At 30.8% G+C, this 22,490-nt stretch overlaps 4 protein-coding genes across 12 annotated transcripts; 2 read left to right on the top strand and 2 right to left on the bottom strand.

Annotated features, from left to right (window-relative positions):
• The first annotated feature begins 397 nt into the window (after nucleotides 1-397).
• p115 (general vesicular transport factor p115) lies at nucleotides 398-4,964 on the top strand. 2 transcript variants are annotated; one of them, XM_011637401.2, is made up of 12 exons: nucleotides 398-760; nucleotides 954-1,178; nucleotides 1,377-1,633; nucleotides 1,705-1,906; nucleotides 1,984-2,135; nucleotides 2,216-2,406; nucleotides 2,508-2,680; nucleotides 2,780-3,207; nucleotides 3,279-3,459; nucleotides 3,875-4,062; nucleotides 4,132-4,551; nucleotides 4,611-4,964. In XM_011637401.2, the coding sequence occupies exons 2-12, from the start codon at nucleotides 1,067-1,069 to the stop codon at nucleotides 4,671-4,673; spliced, it is 2,367 nt and encodes a 788-aa protein (XP_011635703.1). In that variant the 5' UTR covers nucleotides 398-760; nucleotides 954-1,066; the 3' UTR covers nucleotides 4,674-4,964. The 2 variants fall into 2 exon arrangements, with proteins under 2 accessions (XP_011635703.1, XP_011635702.1); XM_011637400.3 differs by having other exon boundaries at nucleotides 399-760; nucleotides 950-1,178.
• A 266-nt stretch (nucleotides 4,965-5,230) lies between these two features.
• ND-75 (NADH dehydrogenase (ubiquinone) 75 kDa subunit) lies at nucleotides 5,231-9,621 on the bottom strand. 4 transcript variants are annotated; one of them, XM_089084174.1, is made up of 12 exons: nucleotides 9,465-9,621; nucleotides 9,049-9,221; nucleotides 8,476-8,583; nucleotides 8,027-8,392; nucleotides 7,539-7,760; nucleotides 7,326-7,461; nucleotides 6,831-7,183; nucleotides 6,560-6,745; nucleotides 6,309-6,498; nucleotides 5,998-6,173; nucleotides 5,775-5,909; nucleotides 5,231-5,647 (listed from the first exon to the last, which is right to left on the bottom strand). In XM_089084174.1, the coding sequence occupies exons 2-12, from the start codon at nucleotides 9,205-9,207 to the stop codon at nucleotides 5,495-5,497; spliced, it is 2,184 nt and encodes a 727-aa protein (XP_088940300.1). In that variant the 5' UTR covers nucleotides 9,208-9,221; nucleotides 9,465-9,621; the 3' UTR covers nucleotides 5,231-5,494. The 4 variants fall into 4 exon arrangements, with proteins under 4 accessions (XP_088940300.1, XP_088940302.1, XP_088940303.1 ...); XM_089084176.1 differs by having other exon boundaries at nucleotides 9,049-9,216; nucleotides 9,465-9,609; XM_089084177.1 differs by lacking the exon at nucleotides 9,465-9,621 and adding an exon at nucleotides 8,775-8,945 and having other exon boundaries at nucleotides 9,049-9,189.
• Nucleotides 9,622-13,426: 3,805 nt separating this feature from the next.
• On the top strand, nucleotides 13,427-18,322 carry AMPKalpha (AMP-activated protein kinase alpha subunit). Of its 4 annotated transcripts, none has more exons than XM_089083645.1 (10): nucleotides 13,427-13,538; nucleotides 15,072-15,383; nucleotides 15,464-15,605; nucleotides 15,817-16,055; nucleotides 16,149-16,355; nucleotides 16,526-16,631; nucleotides 16,705-17,039; nucleotides 17,644-17,807; nucleotides 17,889-18,048; nucleotides 18,131-18,322. In XM_089083645.1, exons 2-10 carry the CDS (start codon nucleotides 15,281-15,283, stop codon nucleotides 18,220-18,222), a joined length of 1,548 nt encoding a protein of 515 aa, XP_088939771.1. In that variant the 5' UTR covers nucleotides 13,427-13,538; nucleotides 15,072-15,280; the 3' UTR covers nucleotides 18,223-18,322. The 4 variants fall into 4 exon arrangements, with proteins under 4 accessions (XP_088939771.1, XP_011635700.1, XP_088939772.1 ...); XM_011637398.3 differs by lacking the exon at nucleotides 13,427-13,538 and adding an exon at nucleotides 13,643-13,858 and having other exon boundaries at nucleotides 15,268-15,383; XM_089083646.1 differs by lacking the exon at nucleotides 13,427-13,538 and adding an exon at nucleotides 13,643-13,858 and having other exon boundaries at nucleotides 15,162-15,383.
• Nucleotides 18,323-18,457: 135 nt separating this feature from the next.
• On the bottom strand, nucleotides 18,458-22,475 carry Crk (Crk proto-oncogene, adaptor protein). 2 transcript variants are annotated; one of them, XM_011637395.3, is made up of 3 exons: nucleotides 22,333-22,475; nucleotides 21,333-21,688; nucleotides 18,458-21,248 (listed from the first exon to the last, which is right to left on the bottom strand). In XM_011637395.3, exons 1-3 carry the CDS (start codon nucleotides 22,365-22,367, stop codon nucleotides 20,776-20,778), a joined length of 864 nt encoding a protein of 287 aa, XP_011635697.1. In that variant the 5' UTR covers nucleotides 22,368-22,475; the 3' UTR covers nucleotides 18,458-20,775. The 2 variants fall into 2 exon arrangements, with proteins under 2 accessions (XP_011635697.1, XP_011635698.1); XM_011637396.3 differs by lacking the exon at nucleotides 22,333-22,475 and adding an exon at nucleotides 22,059-22,227.
• Between the last annotated feature and the right edge of the window lie 15 nt (nucleotides 22,476-22,490).

Below are 22,490 nucleotides of genomic sequence, written 5' to 3'. Positions count from 1 at the left end.
AAGAAATTTACTTAAATTAGAATATCTATGACGATTGGAATGAAATTTAATCAATTAGAACAAAGTTCTAATTAAAGTTAAGATTTTCTTTTTTCTGATTGAATTCCAACATATTCTCCAATCTAAATGTACGGTGACTGACCAATTAAAACAGAGAATTTTATTAATTGACCAATCAACAAATGCTTCAAAGCATTTAACCTCTATTTACATATCCATATGAAAATTTTATTCGTATTTTATTCGTACGTAACATATTATGGCATTTTCATATGAATATGTTTTAAGATAATGTAAACGAGAAAAAAGTTTTAGTAGTCTAGAGCAGCAATCAAAAACAAAAGTTCTCTTCGGTTTTAATTTCTTGCATGATTTATCTTTCTTCTTGGAGAAACTTAAAGAAAAAAAAAAAAGAAAAATAAACGAGATGCAAAAAGTTTAGCTAAAAAGAACAAGCCTCATCCATTTTATTTTTGTTTAACATTCAATGAACAACAAGGATAAGATGACACATAGAGAAGACTTAGATTGGAAATCCGAACATACCTCAACGTGTCGAGACATTTGAGAGGAGGCACTTAAGCAGCGGTATCGGGATAACTTTTGTATTTAAAATGTCGACGTGTGACGTGTAGTTTACATTGACAGGTGTGGAGAGCTCGTCGAGACGAACGAGAGAGAAATGGAATATTTCAAAAGTAGTTTAAAGTCTGTCCTGGGTACCGCTCCTGCCGGTACGCAACCAACTGGTGCCGACACGGTGAGAAACGTTATTTGTTAAATCTTATATATTTTATGTGCGAAAAGTTACTCCCTTATGTTTAAATGTCATATATCGTTGCGCGATTACGTTGTCGCTCATTATCCGATAAAGTTTTCCGTCGACAAGCTAAATTGTAAATAATTTAGGATGCAACACTGTCACTTATAAGTTTACATTTTGGTACAGGTAGAAAGGTTAGTGGACAGACTACAATCCTCTACTTTGCTCGATGATAGAAGGGATGCTTGCCGTGCCCTCAAAGCGTTATCTCGTACATATCGCGTGGAGGTAGGTGCCCAAGGAATGGATGCGCTAAGGCAGGTTCTGGAAATGGATAAAACAGATTGCGAAATAATTGGATTAGCCTTAGATACTCTCTGTAACATAACAAATCCTGAAACATTTGATGAAGAAGGTAACACTATTTTTTTTTTAGTTTAACAGTTGATTTTATAAATCTGTTCTTTTATTTTTTGCATTGGATATTAAAATATTATATTAAAATTTTTTTGTTTTTATTAAACTTTAAATATTTATCTATTTTATTTTAAGTACAAGTGTATGCTAGTTTAATCATAAGAAATAGACTTCTAATTACTTCACTTTATTTTAGTGGATAAACATGACCCTGGAAACAAGATAGGAGAACAGTTTACAGAAATATTTATTAAGCATCCAGATAGCATTAAATTGGTGCTGGAATTTCTTGAAGAGTTTGATTTTCGTGTTAGATGGCCAGCATTAAAATTATTAACACATCTATTAGCAAATAGATCTAAAGATATTCAAGAAATCATTTTGGTCAGTCCTATGGGTATCTCTAAATTGATGGACTTACTGAGCGATAGCAGAGAAGTTATTCGCAATGATGTATGTATATTTTGGAGCAAATGTTTTTGATATAAGGATCACCTTACTTATATGTTATTAATGTTATAAAGGTTTTATTATTGCTCATTCAATTAACAAAAGGCAATGCAAACATACAAAAAATCGTAGCATTTGAAAATGCTTTTGATCGTATATTTGATGTTATCAAACAAGAAAATAATGCAGATGGTGGTATTGTTGTGGAGGATTGTCTCTTATTGATGTTAAACCTTCTTAGGGGAAATATTAGTAATCAAAACTTTTTTAAGGAAGGTAATATTCTTATAATTAAATTTAACAATTTTTATAATTTGGCTATTTTATAACTTAACAATTTTTGTGATATATAGGCAGTTATATCCAGAAATTAATTCCAATGTTTCAAATTCCTAACGAAATGGAGGACAACAATCTTGGTGGATGGAGTCCACAGAAAGCATCAAATGTTCACTGTATGGTGCAAGTTGTACGAGCATTAGTAGCACCAAGTGCTCCTGCTCAGGTATAATGGTGATATTGATACTTAGAAATCTGTGATATTTCTTGTTACATTTAATTAATAATCAAACAATTGAATTGAAGGCAGTTGCAGCTTGTCAACAAATTATGAGAGCATGCGGTTTACTGCAAGCGTTATGCGATATATTAATGGCGAGTGGAGTACCAGCAGATGTACTAACAGAGACTATTAACACTGTAGCAGAAGTAATAAGAGGGAATGCTAGTAATCAAGAATTTTTAGCGGGTGTTATGGCGCCAAGTACACCACCAAGGTATACTTTAAAAACATATTAAACATTCATATCTTATGCAATGTATCACACAATATTATTCAAAATAAAGATGACACGAATTACATACAAGTATATCATAGGCCGGCTATCGTTGTTTTATTGATGTCTATGGTGAATGAGAAACAACCATTCGTTCTACGATGTTCAGTATTATATTGCTTCCAATGCTTCCTATATAAAAATGAAGTCGGACAGACACAATTAATTCAGACTTTATTACCTCAAGGTAATGAAGTACCGTCGTTAACTACAGGTTCGTATAAATTCTTTGTATAAAAAACATGAAAATCTCGATTCTAGATGAATGCTTCTAACTGAAATAATGCAAAATTACTTCTTGTATATTTGTTAGGACAGTTGTTGTGTGGTGGACTATTCTCTATAGATTCTCTGTCAAATTGGTTCTCAGCCGTAGCATTATCTCATGCCTTGATCGAAAATATAAGCCAGAAAGAACAACTTTTAAGAGTACTTCTCGCAACCAATATCGGAAAACCACCAGTGACACTTATGCAACAGTGTGTCATGTTATTGCAGCAGGGTAATAAAACGCAATGTAAATTAGGTCTATTAATTCTGCTTTGTCGATGGACCTCATATTGTCCGCTCGCGGTGAAAGCATTCCTAGCTATTGATTCTTCAGTAGCATATTTAACAGCCCTTTTATCATCGCAAGAAAATAATGATGATTTACAAGAAACTTTGCTACAGAGTATGTGCGCTTTACTTATTGGTATTTGTGTACACTTTAATGATGATAGTATACCTACTTATACTAAGGTAAATATTAGCAACATCATATCGATCTGATGTATAAAATGGTTAATATATTTTATTGTATTATTGTGCAGGAAAAAGTATGCAATTTAATAGAAAATAGAATTGGTTTGGAAAAATTTCAAGATGCAATCGGTGGTATTGCCAGACATGAGATATATTCTCGAACATTGAAACATCCACAACCTTCAGCTAAAAACCCATCAGAACTTTTATTGGATCACGAATTTTGCAGATTATTAAAAAGTTTGGAAGGTATTTATATATTTATACTTTCTCTGTATGTATATTAAAATATTCTCAGAATATTCTCGGAATCTTTTGAGAACATTATTATAACATTCTTAGAACATTTATAATTCTGAGAATATGAGTATGACATTCTCAGAATATTTAACATCATATTACTTAACATATTAAAATATTTAAATCTTTTATAAAATTATAAAAAATAATAATCACGATAATAAACACTTCTTTCTTATATTTTTATTGCTTTATTTTCTTATAAAACATGTTATAAACATTTATATCCTACTTGTTTAATTAACAACCTTAATCCTCTATTGTGATTAAAAAAATGGAGCTTGAGATTATTATTATTATTATTATTATTATATTTGAGTAGTAATGTTAGTTTTTCTTAGAGTAATGTAAGATTTTTTTCTAGGTATTATAATAAAATCAGTAATGGATGCTAATAACGAACACCAGAATAAAAATCAGTTATCTATAATAAACGTATCTGATAATACATTGATTTCACAATATAAAGATCTTATTAGAGAGCAGGATACACAACTTCAACGGCACAATCATACTATTGATATCCTTACAAAAGAAAAACAAGAATTTGAGGTATAATGGATTTGTTGCAATTAAAATATATTTAAAAATTTTAATTAAAAATTTTTTTTATTATTGCAGATACAAATACAAGAACTTCAATCAACTGTTAATCATCTTCGAGATCAAAATTTAGTTCTTCGAGCTGCACAAATTAATATAGGAGATGGAAAGGAGACAGTCACTTCTAGTAATAATCTAGATTTTGGCAAAGAATTACAAAGATCTTGTGATTGCAAAATGATAATTGTAGTATTAGAAAATCATTTAGCGGAATATACAGAGAAGAATAAAGAATTGGAGTATCAGTTAAAATCAAAGACAGATGAACTTGAGAAATTGAAAAAAGATCAATTAAACAAATTGGAGTATCAATTGAAATTGAAGACAGATGAGTATGAGAAATTAAAGAAGGACCAAGAAGATCTTTTAGAACTTTTGACGGATCAAGATAATAAAATTACACTATATAAAGAAAGATTAATTGAACTAGGGGACAAGGTATGTTTTGTGAAGATATTTATATAATACAAAATGAATAAAATATTTTCTCTTTTTAGATTGAATCTGATGAAAGTTCAGGTGAATTTGATATAGATGGCAAACCAGAATCAAGTAACTAAGACTTTTTCTCTAACTATCAATGTTTTCTCAGATAAATTAATAAAATTCCACTACTAGAGAGCAACAATTTTCTTTTTTTATAAGATTTCATTTTATAGTATAAATATTGTAAACATATAAAGTAAACATATATAGTTGCAAGTGTATTTATATATTTGCAAATGTATAAACAAATAATGTGCACACAATTGTATAAACAGGTGTTAATCGCATTTTTTTAAAAGTCAAAATGTATAAACTTGATATTTAATAGAAAGATATTTTAAGTAAATTAAATTACATCATTCAAATTCTCTGTATTTTGTTCCTAACTATATATATATATATATATATTTATTTCGATATTTAAGATTCATATACTCGCTGCAAATATTTATAGAAAGTTATATTCAACAGAAATAGTAATAGTAATAGTTATTACGAAAAGCGACTAAATTTCATTAATTTCTAGCATTATAACTTGTAATCACAATTTTCAAACTTATAAAATAAGGGTTTGAACTTAGTACTGCCAATTACTAATCGGCCGTTCTAAGCATTAAGTCATGCATCACTCTTCCAGAAATAAATTTATTATATTTATTTTAAATAATATTATTTTAACTATGAATATACAATTAATAGGACTGACAGGGATAACATATTCATAAATTCCCATTTTCAGTACAGTTTAATATACAGAGCTCTATAAATACATCTTGATGCTTCCTTAACATTTCTGTAATTCTTTTATGACTGGCTGCTGAGTGTCTATAATATCTAGCCAGTAATATCAAATAACTAGCAGGTGAGAATTTTATCCAATGCAATATCGGATAGCTTATACCGGATTTTGTCGTTGTTTCATGACTGCTTGAACGCATTTTGCCATAGTTAAGGACGCTCGTGATACTACGTCAGTCATAAAGAACTGATCTAATGTTTTATGTTTGATATCCACAGGATCTGATAAAAATGATCCTCCAGACTGTTGCTATAGTAACATAATAAATAATATATAGATATTTTATTTTTCAATTTAATTTCAATTATTTATTTTCAATTATTCAATTATTTATTAGTTATTTTCAATTTAACATTTATGTAGTTAAAATACAAACCTTGGCTATTTCCAAAGCTTGAGTGAAGAAATTAGCTGGTTCAACATTGCCATATCTCATCAGATGAGGTGCAACTTCTTCAAGTCTGGATCTAATTTCATTCAGATTGTCATAGGGCAATGTAACATCGATCATCTATAATAATTTAACAAAAATGTGCAAATTATATATCTTGATTAAATTATTTATGACTATACATAAAGATTTCATTATACGAACTTACTTCAGAAAGAGCACGAATAATTTTCCAATCTGGACGTGCTAAGCCAGGTGGTGTAATCGCAGCACACGTTTGTTGGGAGCGACCTTCCGTGTTGACGTAACTTGCGACTTTTTCGGTGTATGCTGCTCCAGCTAGTATAACATCTGCAATTGCTGCTCCAGCATCACCGTGACTTCCTAAAATCATAAACGACATTCAACAATTATTTAATTTAACTTCATTAAAAACGGTCTGTGATATTGGAAAATAAATAAAATATAAATATTATTAATTTTATATGTAATATATCTTGAATATTTTTATATACATACCTATGTAAATGATAAATGTGTTTGGAAAATCTTCTTTTTTAATATTTGCATCATCAGCACCCAAAAGGAATAGAACTTTCGGTTGTTGTTCCTTAATCTCTTCTACAGTCGAACCATAGCCAATATCTAAGGCGGCGACTTGAGAAGCATTTGTATGCAATATATTTAAGATCTTCCAATCCTGAGGAGCCTAAAATATAATACATATTATTAATTTCTATAAAATGAATAGAAAGTTAATAACAACTCACTTTTGAGTTATCTCCTAGAGCCTTAGCTAAACTTTGCGTTTCGTAAAGAATCTTAGCTCCGTCCTTTCGAGTTAACTGATCGGCGCCCAAAATAACAAGTGGTTTTTTAGCCTCTTTCAGAGTCGCACAGAATGGATGTGAGCCGGTCCGTAATTTCGTTATTACATCGAAAGATTCTCCTAAGTGCTATATAAAAAGAATCATATTTTGAATCATGTACTGATTATATATCGTATCGAACAGACACAAAATAGATAAAAATCGATAATACCTCGTGTTCATATGTTAAATCTACATCCGGGCCAATAAGCGCAATTGTTTGTTCACCATGTAAATAGCCCTTTCTAAGACGTGTATTTATTAGTGGCGCTTCATATCTTGGATTCGTACCAATCAATACTACAACATCCGCGTCTTCAACTGCGGCAATAGTGTTGTTTAAAAGATAACTGCTCCTGAGATCAATGCCCGAGCCATCTTTCGGGAAGCATTGTTCCGTAGCTAAACCTTCGCTGCCTAATTTGTTCACCAAATCTTTCATGGCAATAAGAGCTTCCGCATCTACTAATTTTCCAGCAATTGCAGCACATTCATCCGCTGATATATTCGTCAGAGGTTTAGCAGCTGATCAATATAAAAGATATTATTAGACAAATGTTAATCCAATAATTTGTTATAAACACTAAGATAATATGATAAATCTAATATTAAAATCTATTATAATTATATGTAATAAATATTTAATTTATCCTTATTTAATTTATACCAGCAATAAGTGCATCTTCCCAATCTACAGCTTGCAATTTTCCATTGATCTTTATCATTGGTGTAATGAGTCTTTGTCTCTTGAGTCCGTCATATGAGAATCGTGCTTTATCTGAGAGCCATTCCTCGTTCACCTCCTAAATATCATTGATTATTAATACAATTCCATAAGATCATATATTCTTTGTGCTGCAAACATATGAAAAGTACTTACCTCATTCACTCTTGGTAGTATTCTTAAGACTTCACCAGTTCTGTGTGAGATAACTATGTTACTACCAACAGCATCGTGAATGTCAATACTGTCAGTACGACGTGTTTCCCATGGACGAGCAACAAACGCATAAGGCTTACTAGTCAGTGCACCCACTGGACAGAGATCGATGATATTGCCAGACAGCTCTGATAAGAACATTTTCTCGACATATGTTCCAACCTATTGTTATATAATTGTTATACAAATTTAAAATTCTTTTAATAAATAATTAAACATAAACATGTGATATGAAATAATGTTTAAATATTTGAATAAATATGAATAAATTGACATTTTTACTACATACTATTAGAAAACAATTTATCTGTTCATAGATAAAATACAATTTACAGAAACCCAATGATATTTTAATCTCAATTATATTTTAAGTTAAATTTATATTAAACATTAAATATTAAATGTATGTAATTAAATATTAAATGAACCTGCATATCATTGCCACGACCAGTAGTACCCAAGTCATCAATACCAGCTATCTCCGAAGCAAATCGAATGCATCTTGTACAATGAATGCAGCGCGTCATAATCGTCTTAATTAACGGCCCAATGTCCTTGTCTTCTACTGCTCTCTTTCCAGAGAAGTTAATATCGACAAACCTGCTCCTATCACTTCCAAAAGCCATGCTTTGATCTTGTAAGTCACACTCTCCACCTTGATCACAGATTGGACAATCTAATGGATGGTTAACTAAAAGAAATTCCATAACACCTTCGCGAGCTTTCCTTGTCAAGTTAGAGTTAGTTTTCACTCTCCAACCTTTCATTACTGGCATAGCGCATGCAGCAACTGGCTGTAAAATAGATTTAAAACAAAAAAAAATTTAATTGATTTATTCTAATTAATTTCACATTCTTAGTTATCCTATTGTGTTACCTTGACTTGCTTCTCTATTTCGACAAGACACATTCTGCAATTTCCAGCTATAGCAAGACGTTCATGATAGCAAAATCTTGGTATTTCAATTCCTACCTTAGCAGCAGCCTAAAAGAAAATTGTCTCTTAATAAATAATTGTTATTATTCACTTATATTATTATATGCAGTATACACATTAGAAATATATTTATAATTATAATATTTATGTCAAAAATTTTAAATAAATTACTTATATAAAAATAATCATTTATACAAAAATTTTTCAAACATATAAATTGTACAGTTAAAAGTACTTGCTTTTTCTACATATTTACTTTTACAAATTTATAAATATATATTCTTTTTCCATCATGTGTGCTAATAAAAATAAACAGACTTCTTCTATAATACTTAATACTTCATTTTGTCCACTGTTTGTGATAGTTTCTATCTTTAGCAACTTTAACAACCAATTCACCATACATGCATCTATATATAATTACAAAATGTAGAAATAATAATGTATTCTTTGCAAAAACTGACGAATAACGATATGAAGGTAATAAAATAAATTGCAAATATTGATACGAACCTGCAAGACTGTCGTTCCCGGTGGCACTTGCACAGGCTTATCATCGATGAAGAGTTCGACCAATTCCTGCTGCGACTTACTGGATGTTGTATGAAAACTAACAGCGCAGAGCCTTCCACCTGCCAGGCCTGTGGCCCGCACGACCGGTAATCTCAACATTTCGCCAGACTAAACTAGCAACATTAGTTTATCATTATGTAATAAACAAACTTTGCTGCGGTCAATGGCGAATTAACCTAACTAAAAGAACGAGAGGTACGATTAAGGAAACAAGAGCATATGTCTCCGAAAAGTGTCGTAGCAATATCAAAAATCTAGCGAGATATCTCGATGATTGACTCGTTATTCTTATACATGAGATTATGCGATCTTAAATTTCAATTCAAATAAAATTATCACGGCTGTCTTTAAAATACCTTCTCTAGATGTCAGAAACACCCAACAACTGACACTGAGCTCATGATGAGCAATGACGAGCAATGGCAAGTTCGATAATCGAATCAGCGATTGAAGAACGCAGTTGCTTGGACATATTTTCGCGTCACTGTGTATATGTAAAGATCATGGCATACAAGAAACTTGCGGTGTCAACAATGAGATTTTAAGGCGTAAGACTTAAAAAATTAACCAATCACAATCAGTTATTCTTCTATAAATCGATTATGATTGGCCAATTTCTTAAGGCTCAATTATACCATATTATTTTGAATTTTAAGTAAAAGGTATTTAATATATAATATGTGTCACGTATATTATGTATTATGTATTAAGTCTCGCTTAAAACCCAAAGTGTCAGTCCACAATAAGTATTTAATCTTTAAGCCGTAAGAAATTGACCAATCATAGTCGATTATTCTTTTCATATTAGATTATAATTGGTCAATTTCCTACTTCTTAAAGCTTAAATCACCTATTGTGGACCGACACAAATAATATTGGTGCAACCGGATCTAAGTCTTACGTCTCTCAATCCTCACTGAACTCAATGTGTTGATAATCACATCGTTGGAATTTAAACACTTGATGCGGAATTGTAAATGGATATTTGATTGGTCCATACTTTTTTGATAACCGCTTAAATAGGAAAACTTAATCTTTCTTTCTTGCAAAATAAATTGCCTGAGCTTTTAGAAGAGGTTGATTTTGCTACTCGACAAAAAATGTGGTGGCAGCAAGATGGTACGTCACTTCATTCTCATCGTATTGTGACGGAATACCTCAATAACATCTTTCATGAAAGGTGGATAGAAAGATATGGATATATTGGATATCCTCCACGATCTTCTGATTTAACTTTGTGTGATTTTTTTTTGTAGGGCTACATAAAAAATATTATTTACAAAACTCCGCCGACATCTGCATGAGACATGAAAAATCGAATAACTAATGTTTGTCGTAGCATTCCTCAAAATATTTTAATTTCAATAGTAGAAAATTTTAAGAAACGGTTGAGGCTATGTCTGCAAGACAATAGAGTCAAAATCTCTATTTGAACATCTTATCAACGGTTAAAGGCATATTCGAATTGATCTTGCCTTAGTTGGCCGGATCAGTGATCGGTCTTGCCTTATAACTTAACAAGTACTTCACGAAAAGTAACTTTATTATAATGTTTTGGAAAGCTCTCGAGATAAGCTACAAGAATATGTAATAAAAAATGGAGATGGAAAAATGGATTTCCATTTTTCCAAGAATATGTAATAAAAAATGGAGATGGAAAAATGGATTTCCATTTAAAAAAACATTAATGACCTTGACCTGATTTTGATAAAGTCACTCAAAGTCCACATTTCTATCGTGTGTCCCCCTTCAAGCCATGCAACTTTTGTTCGAAAAATTTTTCGATAAAATCATCAATTCGCGAAATAATCGATCATATCACTTAAAATGAAACACCCTGTTCAATTTATGAGGAAAGTATTTATCGAAATGTGTGCACAGGAAGAACTCAATCAAATGAATAATTTTTGAATTATCTTGCACGCCAATATTATACTTTATCCAGGAATCGGCGTGCAGTATAGTGCTGCTTCTACTCATATGAAACAAAAAAACCAAATTATTATTTGATCGGATTACTTTTTCGTGAGGCTTACATTATGAATTGAACCTATTTTTAAAGAGAATAGTGCAAAACTGTAAAAATGGCGTCACATAGAAAACGAAAATGTCGATTTTCACATGCTTGTTAGGCAAAAAGTATTATTATATTGACGATACAATTGCAAATAGAGGTTCAATTTAGGAGAAAAGTATTTATCTAAATGTGTGCATAAAGAGAACACAATTGGATGAATAGCATTTGAATTACGCACGCCAATTTCAAACTCCATTCATAAGTAGTTGGTGTGTAAAGTAACGCTGCTTGCATTCATGTAAAACAAAGAAACCAAACGGATTATTCTTTGTGAGGTGTACCTCATTAATTGAACCTATTTTTAAAACAATTAATGCAAAAATGTAAAAATGGCTAAACATAGAAAACGAAAATATTTATTTTTGCATGTTGACTATGCATTGAAGATTATAAATATAAACAATACAAATGCAAATAGAGGTTCAATTTATCAGGAAAATATTTAACGAAATGTGTGCACAGGCAAAACTCAATCGGATGAATAGTTTTTGAATTATTGCACGCCAATTGTAAACTTTACCCATAAAGAGATGATTGTATCGCTGCTTGGATTTATGCGAAGCAAAACCACTAGCTAGTTTTTCCCATCTAGTTTCCACCTGGTTCCTCCCATCTAGCAACTAGCTAATTTTTCCCATCTAGCCCGCATCTAGTTTCTTCCATCTAGTCCCCACCTAGATTTTCTCATTTAGAACCTATCTAGTTTTACTCATCTAGCCCCCACATAGTTTTTTCCACCTAGCCCCCACCTAGTTTTTCCCACTTAGCCCCAACCTAGTTTTTTCCATCTAGTTCCCAACCAGTTTTTCCTATCTAGCCTCTCCTAGTTTTTCTCATTTAGCCCCCATCTAGTTTTTCTTAATGTTTATTTTTCGCGTCTTTACTGAAATGTCACTGCGCGATTTAGTTCACATAATTTGTAATGTCTTGGGATCACAAAGCAAATAATCACTTTGTTGGCACTTTTTAATGTGATCGCTCGAGGCCGATATCACATTCTTGCTAACTGGAACGCCTCCGTCCTTTGTGACCTGGGACGACTTTGAACTGCTTCGTCAGTTTCGAAAGGATATTTTATAATAAATTTACTAGGATTGTAACAAACATTAACGTATATTTAATAATCTATAATACTATAAGTTCCGTACGATTGTTAACTTGTGTTACAAATTCGGGTTTTGTGCTATTTATGTGTGCGTTGCACATGACAGATAATTTCACATATTCGGTCGGCGGAATTTTCCTTCGCAGCTATAGCAAGTACATGCAAGAATGCTCACAAGCTCGCTCATGGCACGAAGAATCCTCTCAAACTTTTTTTTTTTTCTTTCCAAGGGCAAGTCCATACGTTCGACGCGTCCGGTGGTTTGATGACCCCTTTCCTCTCTCGTTGTTGCCTGCAATTTTTCTGACATGAATATCATGATGCTTGCTCGCGATTGGTTTATCCCTTGGATCCGCTTTCAAATTGGTCCGTCTTTCAAATCCGCGCCCGGATTGGTTGTCTTTTTTAAGGGAACTACGTTAACACGCACAATTCCAAATAAAATGAAGTAAATAAGCAAATGACGAGAAAATTGAATTTATAATGAACGTACTAGGAAAATATGAAATGATATATACTCCATTTGAAGATTCTTTGATATAATCTAGATATGAGATGGCTGGATGGTAATCTTGATCCATTTTTTAAGGATAAACGAAATAATGATTCAAACATAAAATTTACGTTATATACTGTAAGGTAAATATCTAAGGCTGATGTCTTATGGCGCGGAAATCCACAGCGGAACGGAACGTGTGAACCCCAATCACAGCGAAAGAATCAAAAGAAAACTCATTCATTCTGTTCTTTTGCTGTGAGACAGCAAAAGGTCAGGAATCAGGATAATGCGGATATTTAAGTTCAATAAATGTTTGTTTAAATGAAAGAGTAACAATAACTTACACCTAGCCGTTCAATCCCGATTCACTTCAGAATGAAGTAATATTTCTTAAGTGTAAACGGATTAATTTCGATCTACTTTAATCCTTTTAGCGGAGTAAGATCAATCCGGTGTAAACGCTCCCTAAATCCACTTCATTTTGAAGTGAATCAGGATTGGACGGCTAAGTGAAAACTAAAGCCAGCGGCACACGATGCTTTTTTTCCTGCTGATTTGCTAGCTGGATTTGCGTGCTCGTGAGCTCTTGTCTCTGATTGGTATATTCTTTTGGATCTAAAAAAATATACCAATCGAAGATAAGAGTTCAACAAGCACGTGATCCAGCTAGCAAACCAGCAAGAAAAAAAGCATCGTGTGCCGCTGGCTTAAGTCTATGCCAGTAACGTAACGTTGGAATCAAAAACGAGGTTCGAAGCTCAATTATCCATAGAAGTTAAAAGTGTCATATATATATATATATATATATATATATATATATATATATATATATATATATATATATATATATATATATATATATGGCGGAGCAGGAGAATTATATAGAGTGCAAAGGGGTTAGGGGCTGTCGAGAATACGAAGAATTCGATCGTGATTGACAACGTAAACCTCGCAAAGCAGTGTTTATTTTCCGAGATTGGAAGTCCTGCTATCTGTAGTATTCTAAATATCTTCAAGAATCATTCCGTCTGGTTTCGTTATACCTGCTTGTCCCTAACGATTCTTAATTGTGAGTGATCGCGAAACACGAAGTATTAATGTTTGTAATGGATGAACCCACTGTATCTGCAATTATTTCTCAATACTTTTTACGTAGTTACATAATGTAAAAAATATGTCCTCTATCATTATCCACTTCGAGCAGATCATACAAGTTGATAAAAAATTGACAGATATAACATATACCTGCATGATAAGAAATCTAGAGGCATGTAAATAATGTCAAGTGACTGAAACTGTTTCGTGCCATTTTAACTGCGCGTTTTTGTAAGATCAAAATTTCTACGCTTTTACACAAAATTTTACACAAAACTTTTCGCTACAAGTTTTTCGTGCAAAGAAATTATTTTTATGTAAACTGAGTCTTATAGGCAAATATAATTACGTCTGTCACAATATAACAAATGATTTCCTTATCTGACACTCACATTTTTAAAATTGCTGTAATAATCATAAATTTAGACTAAAGACAATGATTTTCTCTTTATCCTGTTAAGTCTATGCAAATTAATATTAGAGCTGTGTATATTGTCTGTGTATATAACTCCTAATCAAATATGAGATTTGTGCTGACAAAAACATTTGCACGTACACACACACACACACACACACACACACACACACACACACACACATACACACGTAATGTTAAGAAATCAACACAAATAAAATGAGATCTGTTTTTATAGCTTAATTACTAATAAGTGTATATTTGTTATACTTCAAATAAAATAGAATATTTGTTCAAAATTTAGTGAAAACAAGAAAGAAAATTTTAGTACAATGTCATGATCAGTACAGCAATAAAAAATTGGTCTATGTTTTCTAACAGATTTAAGCAGAATATTGCAATAGACTGATATTACGAATTGCGTTTATAATAAGCTCTATAATAAGCGTCTATAATAAGTTTATAATAAGTCTATTTTGCCAGCAGAAATTAAAAAGAATTTAACATTTTGTAATTACTTAAATGAAATATATCATTTAAATGGTTATTCTGTTAAATGAATTTTTGTTAAATTTTTGGAGTCAATCTGTAGTTAGATTCTATTATAATCTTGTTGACAAAATTTGTAACATATACTACAACATTTATTTTCGACAAATTTGATTAGGAAAATTTTATAAAAAAAAAAATAATTCTCTCTGATAATTTGGTATATTAAAATTTTAATTGCTAAAAATATGTCAGTTACATTTCTATTTGATATTCTTATCAGTTATGCTACCATGAAGCTGCCACAATGGGCAATAAGGTGTACAAAGTGAAAGGATGTAATATAGCTCTTCTGAAATCCTGAATTTTCCAGCCTTTTAATGGATTTCCTTCAACTTGCAATTCGGCAGCCATTACAATTTATTTTAAGGATGTAACATAACATTAAGACCGATAATAATTCTTGTTGAATTATATAGTGACTGATTAAAGATGTCTGAAAAAGTCCCAAGTAATCAACCACAGCCTATTGTTAAAATAGGCCATTATACTCTAGGCCAAACCTTAGGCGTAGGCACATTTGGCAAAGTAAAAAGTATGTACATATATATGTATAGCACAAATCTTTCTTTATACTATTGCTTTATTGAAATTATAAATTTTATAATTCAATAGTTGGGGAACATGTTCTGACAAAACATAAAGTTGCTGTGAAGATCTTGAATCGTCAAAAGATTAAAAGCCTAGATGTTGTGGGCAAAATTCGCAGAGAAATACAAAATCTCAAGCTCTTCAGACATCCTCATATCATTAAGTTGTAAGTATGAATTCAAAAAATTTTAATTTTATTCACGTAGAATCTCATAGATAAATCATCAACTACTATTTTGAAAATTTAAAATAAATTTTGATGAATTCAATTTTGAAAAAAAAAGATATTAGTTAAAAAAAAAGATTATCTTCTATATTTGACTCTTAAATAGCTTACATATAAATCTTACATATATATTCATATATTTCATAAATAGGTATCAGGTCATAAGTACTCCTACAGATATATTCATGATAATGGAATATGTCTCGGGAGGGGAACTGTTTGATTATATCGTTAAACATGGCAAGCTCAAAGAATACGAAGCGCGACGATTTTTCCAACAGATTATATCAGGTGTCGATTATTGTCATCGACATATGATAGTACATCGTGACCTAAAGCCAGAAAATCTATTGTTAGATCATAATCTCCATGTGAAAATTGCAGACTTTGGTAATTGAATATAATTCGTATATCGACACTTACGTTACGCATAGATAATAAAATATTTATTATTTATTAAAATATTTTGATACAAAAAATAAGGTCTGTCGAACATGATGATGGATGGCGAGTTCTTACGTACATCATGCGGCTCACCCAATTATGCTGCGCCAGAAGTAATATCCGGTAAATTATACGCCGGTCCCGAAGTCGATATTTGGTCTTGTGGTGTTATATTGTACGCGCTACTTTGTGGTACCTTGCCATTCGACGATGAGCACGTTCCTACTCTCTTCCGCAAAATTAAATGTAAGTTAACTTTTCGACAAAGAATAATTACTATATAGAATAATTACTAAGAATAATTACTATAAGAATAATTACTAAGAATAATCGACATGTGTATGTTTTTGTGCAGACATTTGAAACAGCAACAATTAATTAGAACAATTAATTAGAATATTTTTTTAATTCTTCAGCTGGTGTCTTTCCTATTCCGGAGTATTTAAACAAGAGCGTTGTAAGCCTTTTGTGCCACATGTTACAAGTAGACCCGATGAAGAGAGCTACTATCGAAGATATTAAGTATGTTGAATTATATATTTTCTTTTAATTGCTATAATATATTGCTGTTATGTCTAACATTTTTCAATTCTAGAAAACATGAATGGTTCCAAAAAGATTTACCGTCATATTTGTTTCCATCACCTGTCGAGCAAGATTCATCTGTTATCGACATAGATGCTGTGAATGAAGTATGTGAGAAATTTAATGTGAAAGAACCAGAAGTGCATTCCGCGCTGTTGGGTGGTGATCCACATGATCAATTGGCGATTGCTTATCATTTAATTATAGACAATAAGAGAATTGCAGATGAAGCTGCTAAGGCAGAATTAAAAGACTTTTATGTGGCATCTAGCCCTCCACCAGTAGCGTTTAGTCCAAACGAAACAAACAGCAGTCCTTTGAGACCACATCCAGAAAGAATTGCACGTATGTAAAGAATATGAATCAAATAGATATTCAAAATTAAACAGAAAATTAATTGCAAAAAATACTATATTTATTATTTATTATTAATTATATAAAAAAATTGCTTTATTTTTTTGTCATACATCTTAAATTTTCAGTTGTCATTAAATATTATCAAAAAAGATCTATCAAATAAAAGGTCTTTACTAAATTAATTAAAAAATATAATTGATTATCTATTTATTTTGTTTTTTAAAAGTATTTTCTTTTAAAGGACTTGTAACTTAAAAAGTATGAGTATTTAAATATTTTTATAGAAAAATTTTGAAAGACAGAATTAGTCAATTTATAGCTTAAGAAGTGATTTATATAGATTATTGATTAGATTTATAATAGTCAAAGCGTTAATGCGCTAAACATATTATTTGCAAAAATATGTTTCATGTTTTTTAGGATTATTTTTTTAAAAAACTAACTTTTTTCTTTAAATAAATTTGTAAAGATTACTAAATAAAAAATATCTTAACCACTCTTTATACATAGTGATAATATTTGTATAATAATAATAATAATAATAATAATAATAATAATAATAATAATAATAATAATAATAATAATGTTATAGCATACCGTGAACGTCAAGGTTCGCAAGGTAGTGCATCCGCACAAACACAAGGCAATCGTGGTACACCCGTGAAAAGAGCGAAATGGCATTTAGGAATCAGATCGCAATCCAAACCAAACGACATTATGAATGAAGTTTATCGTGCTATGAAAGCGCTTAACTTTGTAAGATAAATCATATAGGTCGCATTTTGCAGAAATAATTAATTATTTCAAATGTAGCATTACACAAATTGTCTTTTTCAGGAATGGAAGATTGTAAATACGTACAGCGTTAGAGTAAGACATAAAAACAATTTGACCGATAGATACAGCAAGATGTCCTTACAATTATATCAAGTCGATCATAAGAGCTATTTATTAGATTTTAAATCTTTATCTAATGAAGAAGAGGATATTGGACGAGGTAAATTATCTTTTAATATAAATTCGCTGACTGACCAAATATCCAAATATAATTTATATGTATATATATATATTTTTCTTAGATCCAACATTACCGCCTCCGCAAGCAACAGGTCATCACACAATGGAATTTTTTGAGATGTGTGCAGCATTAATTACGCAATTAGCACGATAGCGTACCGTAATTTTTGGAAAAATTATGTTGAATTGTTATATATTGCTATATGCTTTTAAAATTGTATAGTTTGAAATAAATGGAAACTATATAAAATGCATTAAGTTTTGCCTTTTACAAAATAATTTCAATAAAGATTATATTTTCCAAATTCGATTAATTTCTCAATTAAATCTTGAAGATGTAATTGCAAAAAAATACGTCCTTAACTGTAGAATTAATATAAACAGCGATATCTATATAATTATTTATTATTTAATGCTATAATTGAACGTTACATTATTACAATCTATTATAAATTACAACACAAATATATATTTATCTAAATGATTATTAATCTTATTGTATATCATTTATTTATGAAGTCGGTTTCTTGTCGGAAAAAACCAAAAACATGCATACGCTTAGAAAAATATACATTATTATATTCTTGCTGTATTTAAATTTATCTCGTGTATATGTCGTACGTACAAATGAATTTGATGGATCATGCATGTCGAAATATGATTCAAATAATTTATAATCATGATGTCATTTTATTATTAATTAAATTTACGATTCTTCAGATAATAGAAATTCTTCAAATTAATATATATAACAATCGAGAATAACTATTATGGAAATGTATATGTAAATCACTTAATATTTAAACATTTATATATTGATATCACCATGTAATGTCTTATGCTGAAATTCATTTTTAAGCACCACATCATTGGAATAATTAAAGACAAAATATACATAATGGCACATTCCAGACCTTGTCTTACACAACACACAGCTTGATTTTTAAATGTCTTGATTTTTGCTGCCAAAAAACTGCCTATTATTTGTTATCCAACTAGCCTTATTTCGTATATGAAAACTGATGTAAAAAAAATACATTCGATTATTTTATATTTTATCATATGTATGTTTAAACGGAAGAGAATCTTGTCTAAACGTAATATTTATTGATATGGAATACTTTCGGTTTCATTATCTTAATACTGCGCACAATTTTAGGAAGATTATGATGGAGAACTTATGCAACTTATGACTATAATAATGATGATGACAATGATGGTGATGATGATGGAAATGTCAAATGCATGTAGTAAATTACAAAAAAAAATCGATAGAATATATTAAACATCATGATCTAAAATTATATTGAAAAAATATAATAAAACAATATAAATATAATCAATAATGCAAGTTTACATTTTTGTTTTAAATAGTATGTACTACACAATGTATAAGAATTTATTGTATAATTCCAACAATACATAAGATGTTTCATCTCTATTTTAATAACAGAATTTTAATTGATATTTTAGCAATATTTTAATATTGATTCATTTTTAGTAAAAATTTGATCGCAAATATCAATATTCACTTAAGAATCTGCTATTAAAATAATTCTCAATAATCATAAAATATCCTGTATAACTATGATCAATTGTGATACAATTAACCTTTCCATCATTATATATAAATACAACTTTCTAGCACAATGAGTTGCTCCAATCGTGGCACAACCTATGGCTAACAGATATTATATGTACCATGACATAGATGTTTTTTATAGTCCATAGAACATCTATACTTCTTTCGAAATATGTCAATATCTCGAATATTCTTCCAAAATTATTAATAATAATAATGAAATAATGACAAGCAAGTATATACATAGTATGCTTTTATCATAGTCATTTATGACTAGAAGATATCATATATTCAGTATAGAATCACGTTCTATAACTTCAGGAATACAGTTGTTATTTATTAATAAAATATTTCAAGAAGCATGCCTTTTTTTCGTTGCAATATTCATAAATAAAAATGATAAATTATGTTTATCAATATAATCTATAAAATCAACAAATTCATGATAGGAGGTCATTGAGTATGGATAAAGAACTTTGTGCTGAATTGTTTATCTTGAACACTAATAAATTTCTAAATAAACAATAAAAACTTATATATATGTGAAATGTTAAACTAGTGCTATATTAATACCTATATAAAAAAATGTAGAATATATATGTAACATATTGGCTACATATATAAATAACTAAATTAAAACCCTTTTTTAAAGTATATATCTTATAAATACTGCACTTTATACAAAAGATCGTTTTGTTCACTATTTTATGGAGAAGTATGATTTTAATGTTTAATAAAATAAAATCATATTAATACATACGTTTATATATACTGTATTATATATCTAATCTTTATAAAATTATGCTTGTATGCTTTGGGCAATTAGCAACATATAACATAAAATAATAAATTGATATGTAACTAAACTGTTAACATACTGCAGAGATAACAAATGCAAATTTCTAAATGTTTCTTACATTTCAATATATTGCACAAAAATCTGGGGTTTATTCTTTTAGCATATTGTATGCAGCAATGTATAGTTGTTCAGACTTGGGCGTAAATATATCTATGAAATGGCACATATAATAGATGTCATTAGTAATCCTAAATTTTGATAATATAGGAGGAGTCTTTCTTTCCTTTTTCATACATGTGATGCACATTACACTCGGAGAATTTCTGTTAAATCTCCTGATTGTCTTCACCAGTCTCGTTATCTACAAATTCCACATGTGTAAACGGGAAGTGTCCGACTTTGCCATGCAATTCACCTTCCCACTGGCCATTGATATTAGTTTTTGTCACTTTTATCATATCACCTACTTCTAATTTTAGCGCAGTTTTATCGTACGCGTTCGGCACTCTTGCCTGTTTCACTTTGGCAAAAGCCGGCAGTGTTCTCTGAATATTTGATCTTCGCGTTACAGTCGCCTGTCCTGTCGTTTCTGTATGAGATACCTGTGATGTAGGCCCTGAATTCGAATTAGAGCCGGAACTGCCGCCGCTCTCAGGCCGCGAATTATTCTCTATTATCATATGACTATCGTCGTCGTACTTTTGAACGTACGGCACTGGTATCGAACCAGTTTGACCGACACTATTTCTAGCCGTCCACCATTGTTCCTCATCTTTTGATATTACAGTGAGTATATCACCTACATTACAAGTATTTCATTAATATTTCATTAATATTAAAAAATTAAAATAAATTAATTGGAATTGAAGAGATTAATATATACCTTTTCTAAATGGCAAGTCTTCAGAATCATTGCCTTCGAAATCGTACTTTGCAATTACCCTTTGTGTTTTCTTTGGTGCTGGCCTAATCAATGGTGTAGTATCTAAGTAATGAAGTTTATAAAAGGCTAGAAGACTGGGAATATCCGGAAACATCTGATCTCCAATTCGATATCGAATTTGATCTCCTTGTTGGATTTTATTGATAATGTAGTGGCTGACTTTACTGTCCTCCCTTACACACAGCACGAAATCACCATGTATAGAGGTACTATCTCGTACTAAAAATACACCACCTTCTTTTTCACCCATTAACAAGTCTGATGCATCCTGTCGTGACATAGCACCAAAGTACCAGCTAAAAAAATCAAACAATTGATTACAACAAATTAAATTTTTCAAAAATAGAAAAAATAGTAAATTTCTTTTGCAGACAAATGGTAAATATAAAACAAATTCTACTATCGCTAATGTTATTTTCATAACTAATAAAAACTAATAAAATTGAAAGCAAATAAATGACTAAGCCTCCTTTCTTCATTTAGCTCCAAGATAAAAATATAAAAGAAAAAAAAATCATTAAGTGTTTAAATTTCAATTAATTTTAACTATTGCTTAATGAAAGAACTTTAAGATAAACAAATCCAAAACACGAACAAATAATTCAAAAGATCAATTTGATAAATGTCCGGAAAAAACACGTCCGAAATTTAGAAAATTTGCTATACTTTGCGTCGTCCGGGAGTTGATACTCGCAAACTATGACTCGTGTCGCACGGACTAAAGACTAGAGAGATTTATCCCGTGCTCCGAGATGTGCAGTACAATAATTGCAAAAGAGTATTTGTTCAAGAGCTGTCACACATAATGCGACACGATCGCGAGGCAGATTGCGGGCGGCCGCAATTTGAAACGCCATTATGCCAATATACTTAATACGGACATGACACCCGCTGGAGATCCGCTCGATGAATCAAAACATGGGAATTCTCTCACACGCACCTCGACTTGTCATACTGATCGAAGGTCGCAGCCATTGTCGCGCGCGTTGTTCTGATTGAGTGTTCCAGGAACGCGAAATGGTGCCTTCTTCCTTCGTCAATTGTCAATTAATATATTACGGAGCACATCCGACGGAGAGGGACCGAGAGAGAGACGGC

Source organism: Pogonomyrmex barbatus, unplaced genomic scaffold (assembly GCF_055798465.1).
Source record: "Pogonomyrmex barbatus isolate J1 unplaced genomic scaffold, ASM5579846v1 scaffold8, whole genome shotgun sequence".
Taxonomy (NCBI): domain Eukaryota; kingdom Metazoa; phylum Arthropoda; class Insecta; order Hymenoptera; family Formicidae; genus Pogonomyrmex; species Pogonomyrmex barbatus.
Note: the sequence above shows the minus strand (reverse complement) of the source record. Positions and strands in the feature narration are given on the sequence as shown.

Bases quoted from the DNA above. Each gene is read 5' to 3' on its own strand.
- p115 (XM_011637400.3), top strand. From the start codon at position 683: ATGGAATATTTCAAAAGTAGTTTAAAGTCTGTCCTGGGTACCGCTCCT. The intron at 2,407-2,507 runs GTATACTTTAAA...AGTATATCATAG, and splicing joins GCGCCAAGTACACCACCAAG to GCCGGCTATCGTTGTTTTAT. The intron at 4,552-4,610 runs GTATGTTTTGTG...TTCTCTTTTTAG, and splicing joins TAATTGAACTAGGGGACAAG to ATTGAATCTGATGAAAGTTC.
- ND-75 (XM_089084174.1), bottom strand. From the start codon at position 9,207: ATGTTGAGATTACCGGTCGTGCGGGCCACAGGCCTGGCAGGTGGAAGG. The intron at 6,746-6,830 runs GTATTATCGATT...CTTTTTATATAG, and splicing joins ATTTAACATATGAACACGAG to CACTTAGGAGAATCTTTCGA. The intron at 5,910-5,997 runs GTAAGTTCGTAT...AAATTATTATAG, and splicing joins TTATTCGTGCTCTTTCTGAA to ATGATCGATGTTACATTGCC.
- Crk (XM_011637395.3), bottom strand. From the start codon at position 22,367: ATGGCTGCGACCTTCGATCAGTATGACAAGTCGAG. The intron at 21,689-22,332 runs GTGCGTGTGAGA...TGATTTTTTTAG, and splicing joins GATCAGTATGACAAGTCGAG to CTGGTACTTTGGTGCTATGT. The intron at 21,249-21,332 runs GTATATATTAAT...CTTGTAATGTAG, and splicing joins AGACTTGCCATTTAGAAAAG to GTGATATACTCACTGTAATA.
- AMPKalpha (XM_089083645.1), top strand. From the start codon at position 15,281: ATGTCTGAAAAAGTCCCAAGTAATCAACCACAGCCTATTGTTAAAATA. The intron at 15,606-15,816 runs GTAAGTATGAAT...TTTCATAAATAG, and splicing joins CATCCTCATATCATTAAGTT to GTATCAGGTCATAAGTACTC. The intron at 16,056-16,148 runs GTAATTGAATAT...ACAAAAAATAAG, and splicing joins TGTGAAAATTGCAGACTTTG to GTCTGTCGAACATGATGATG.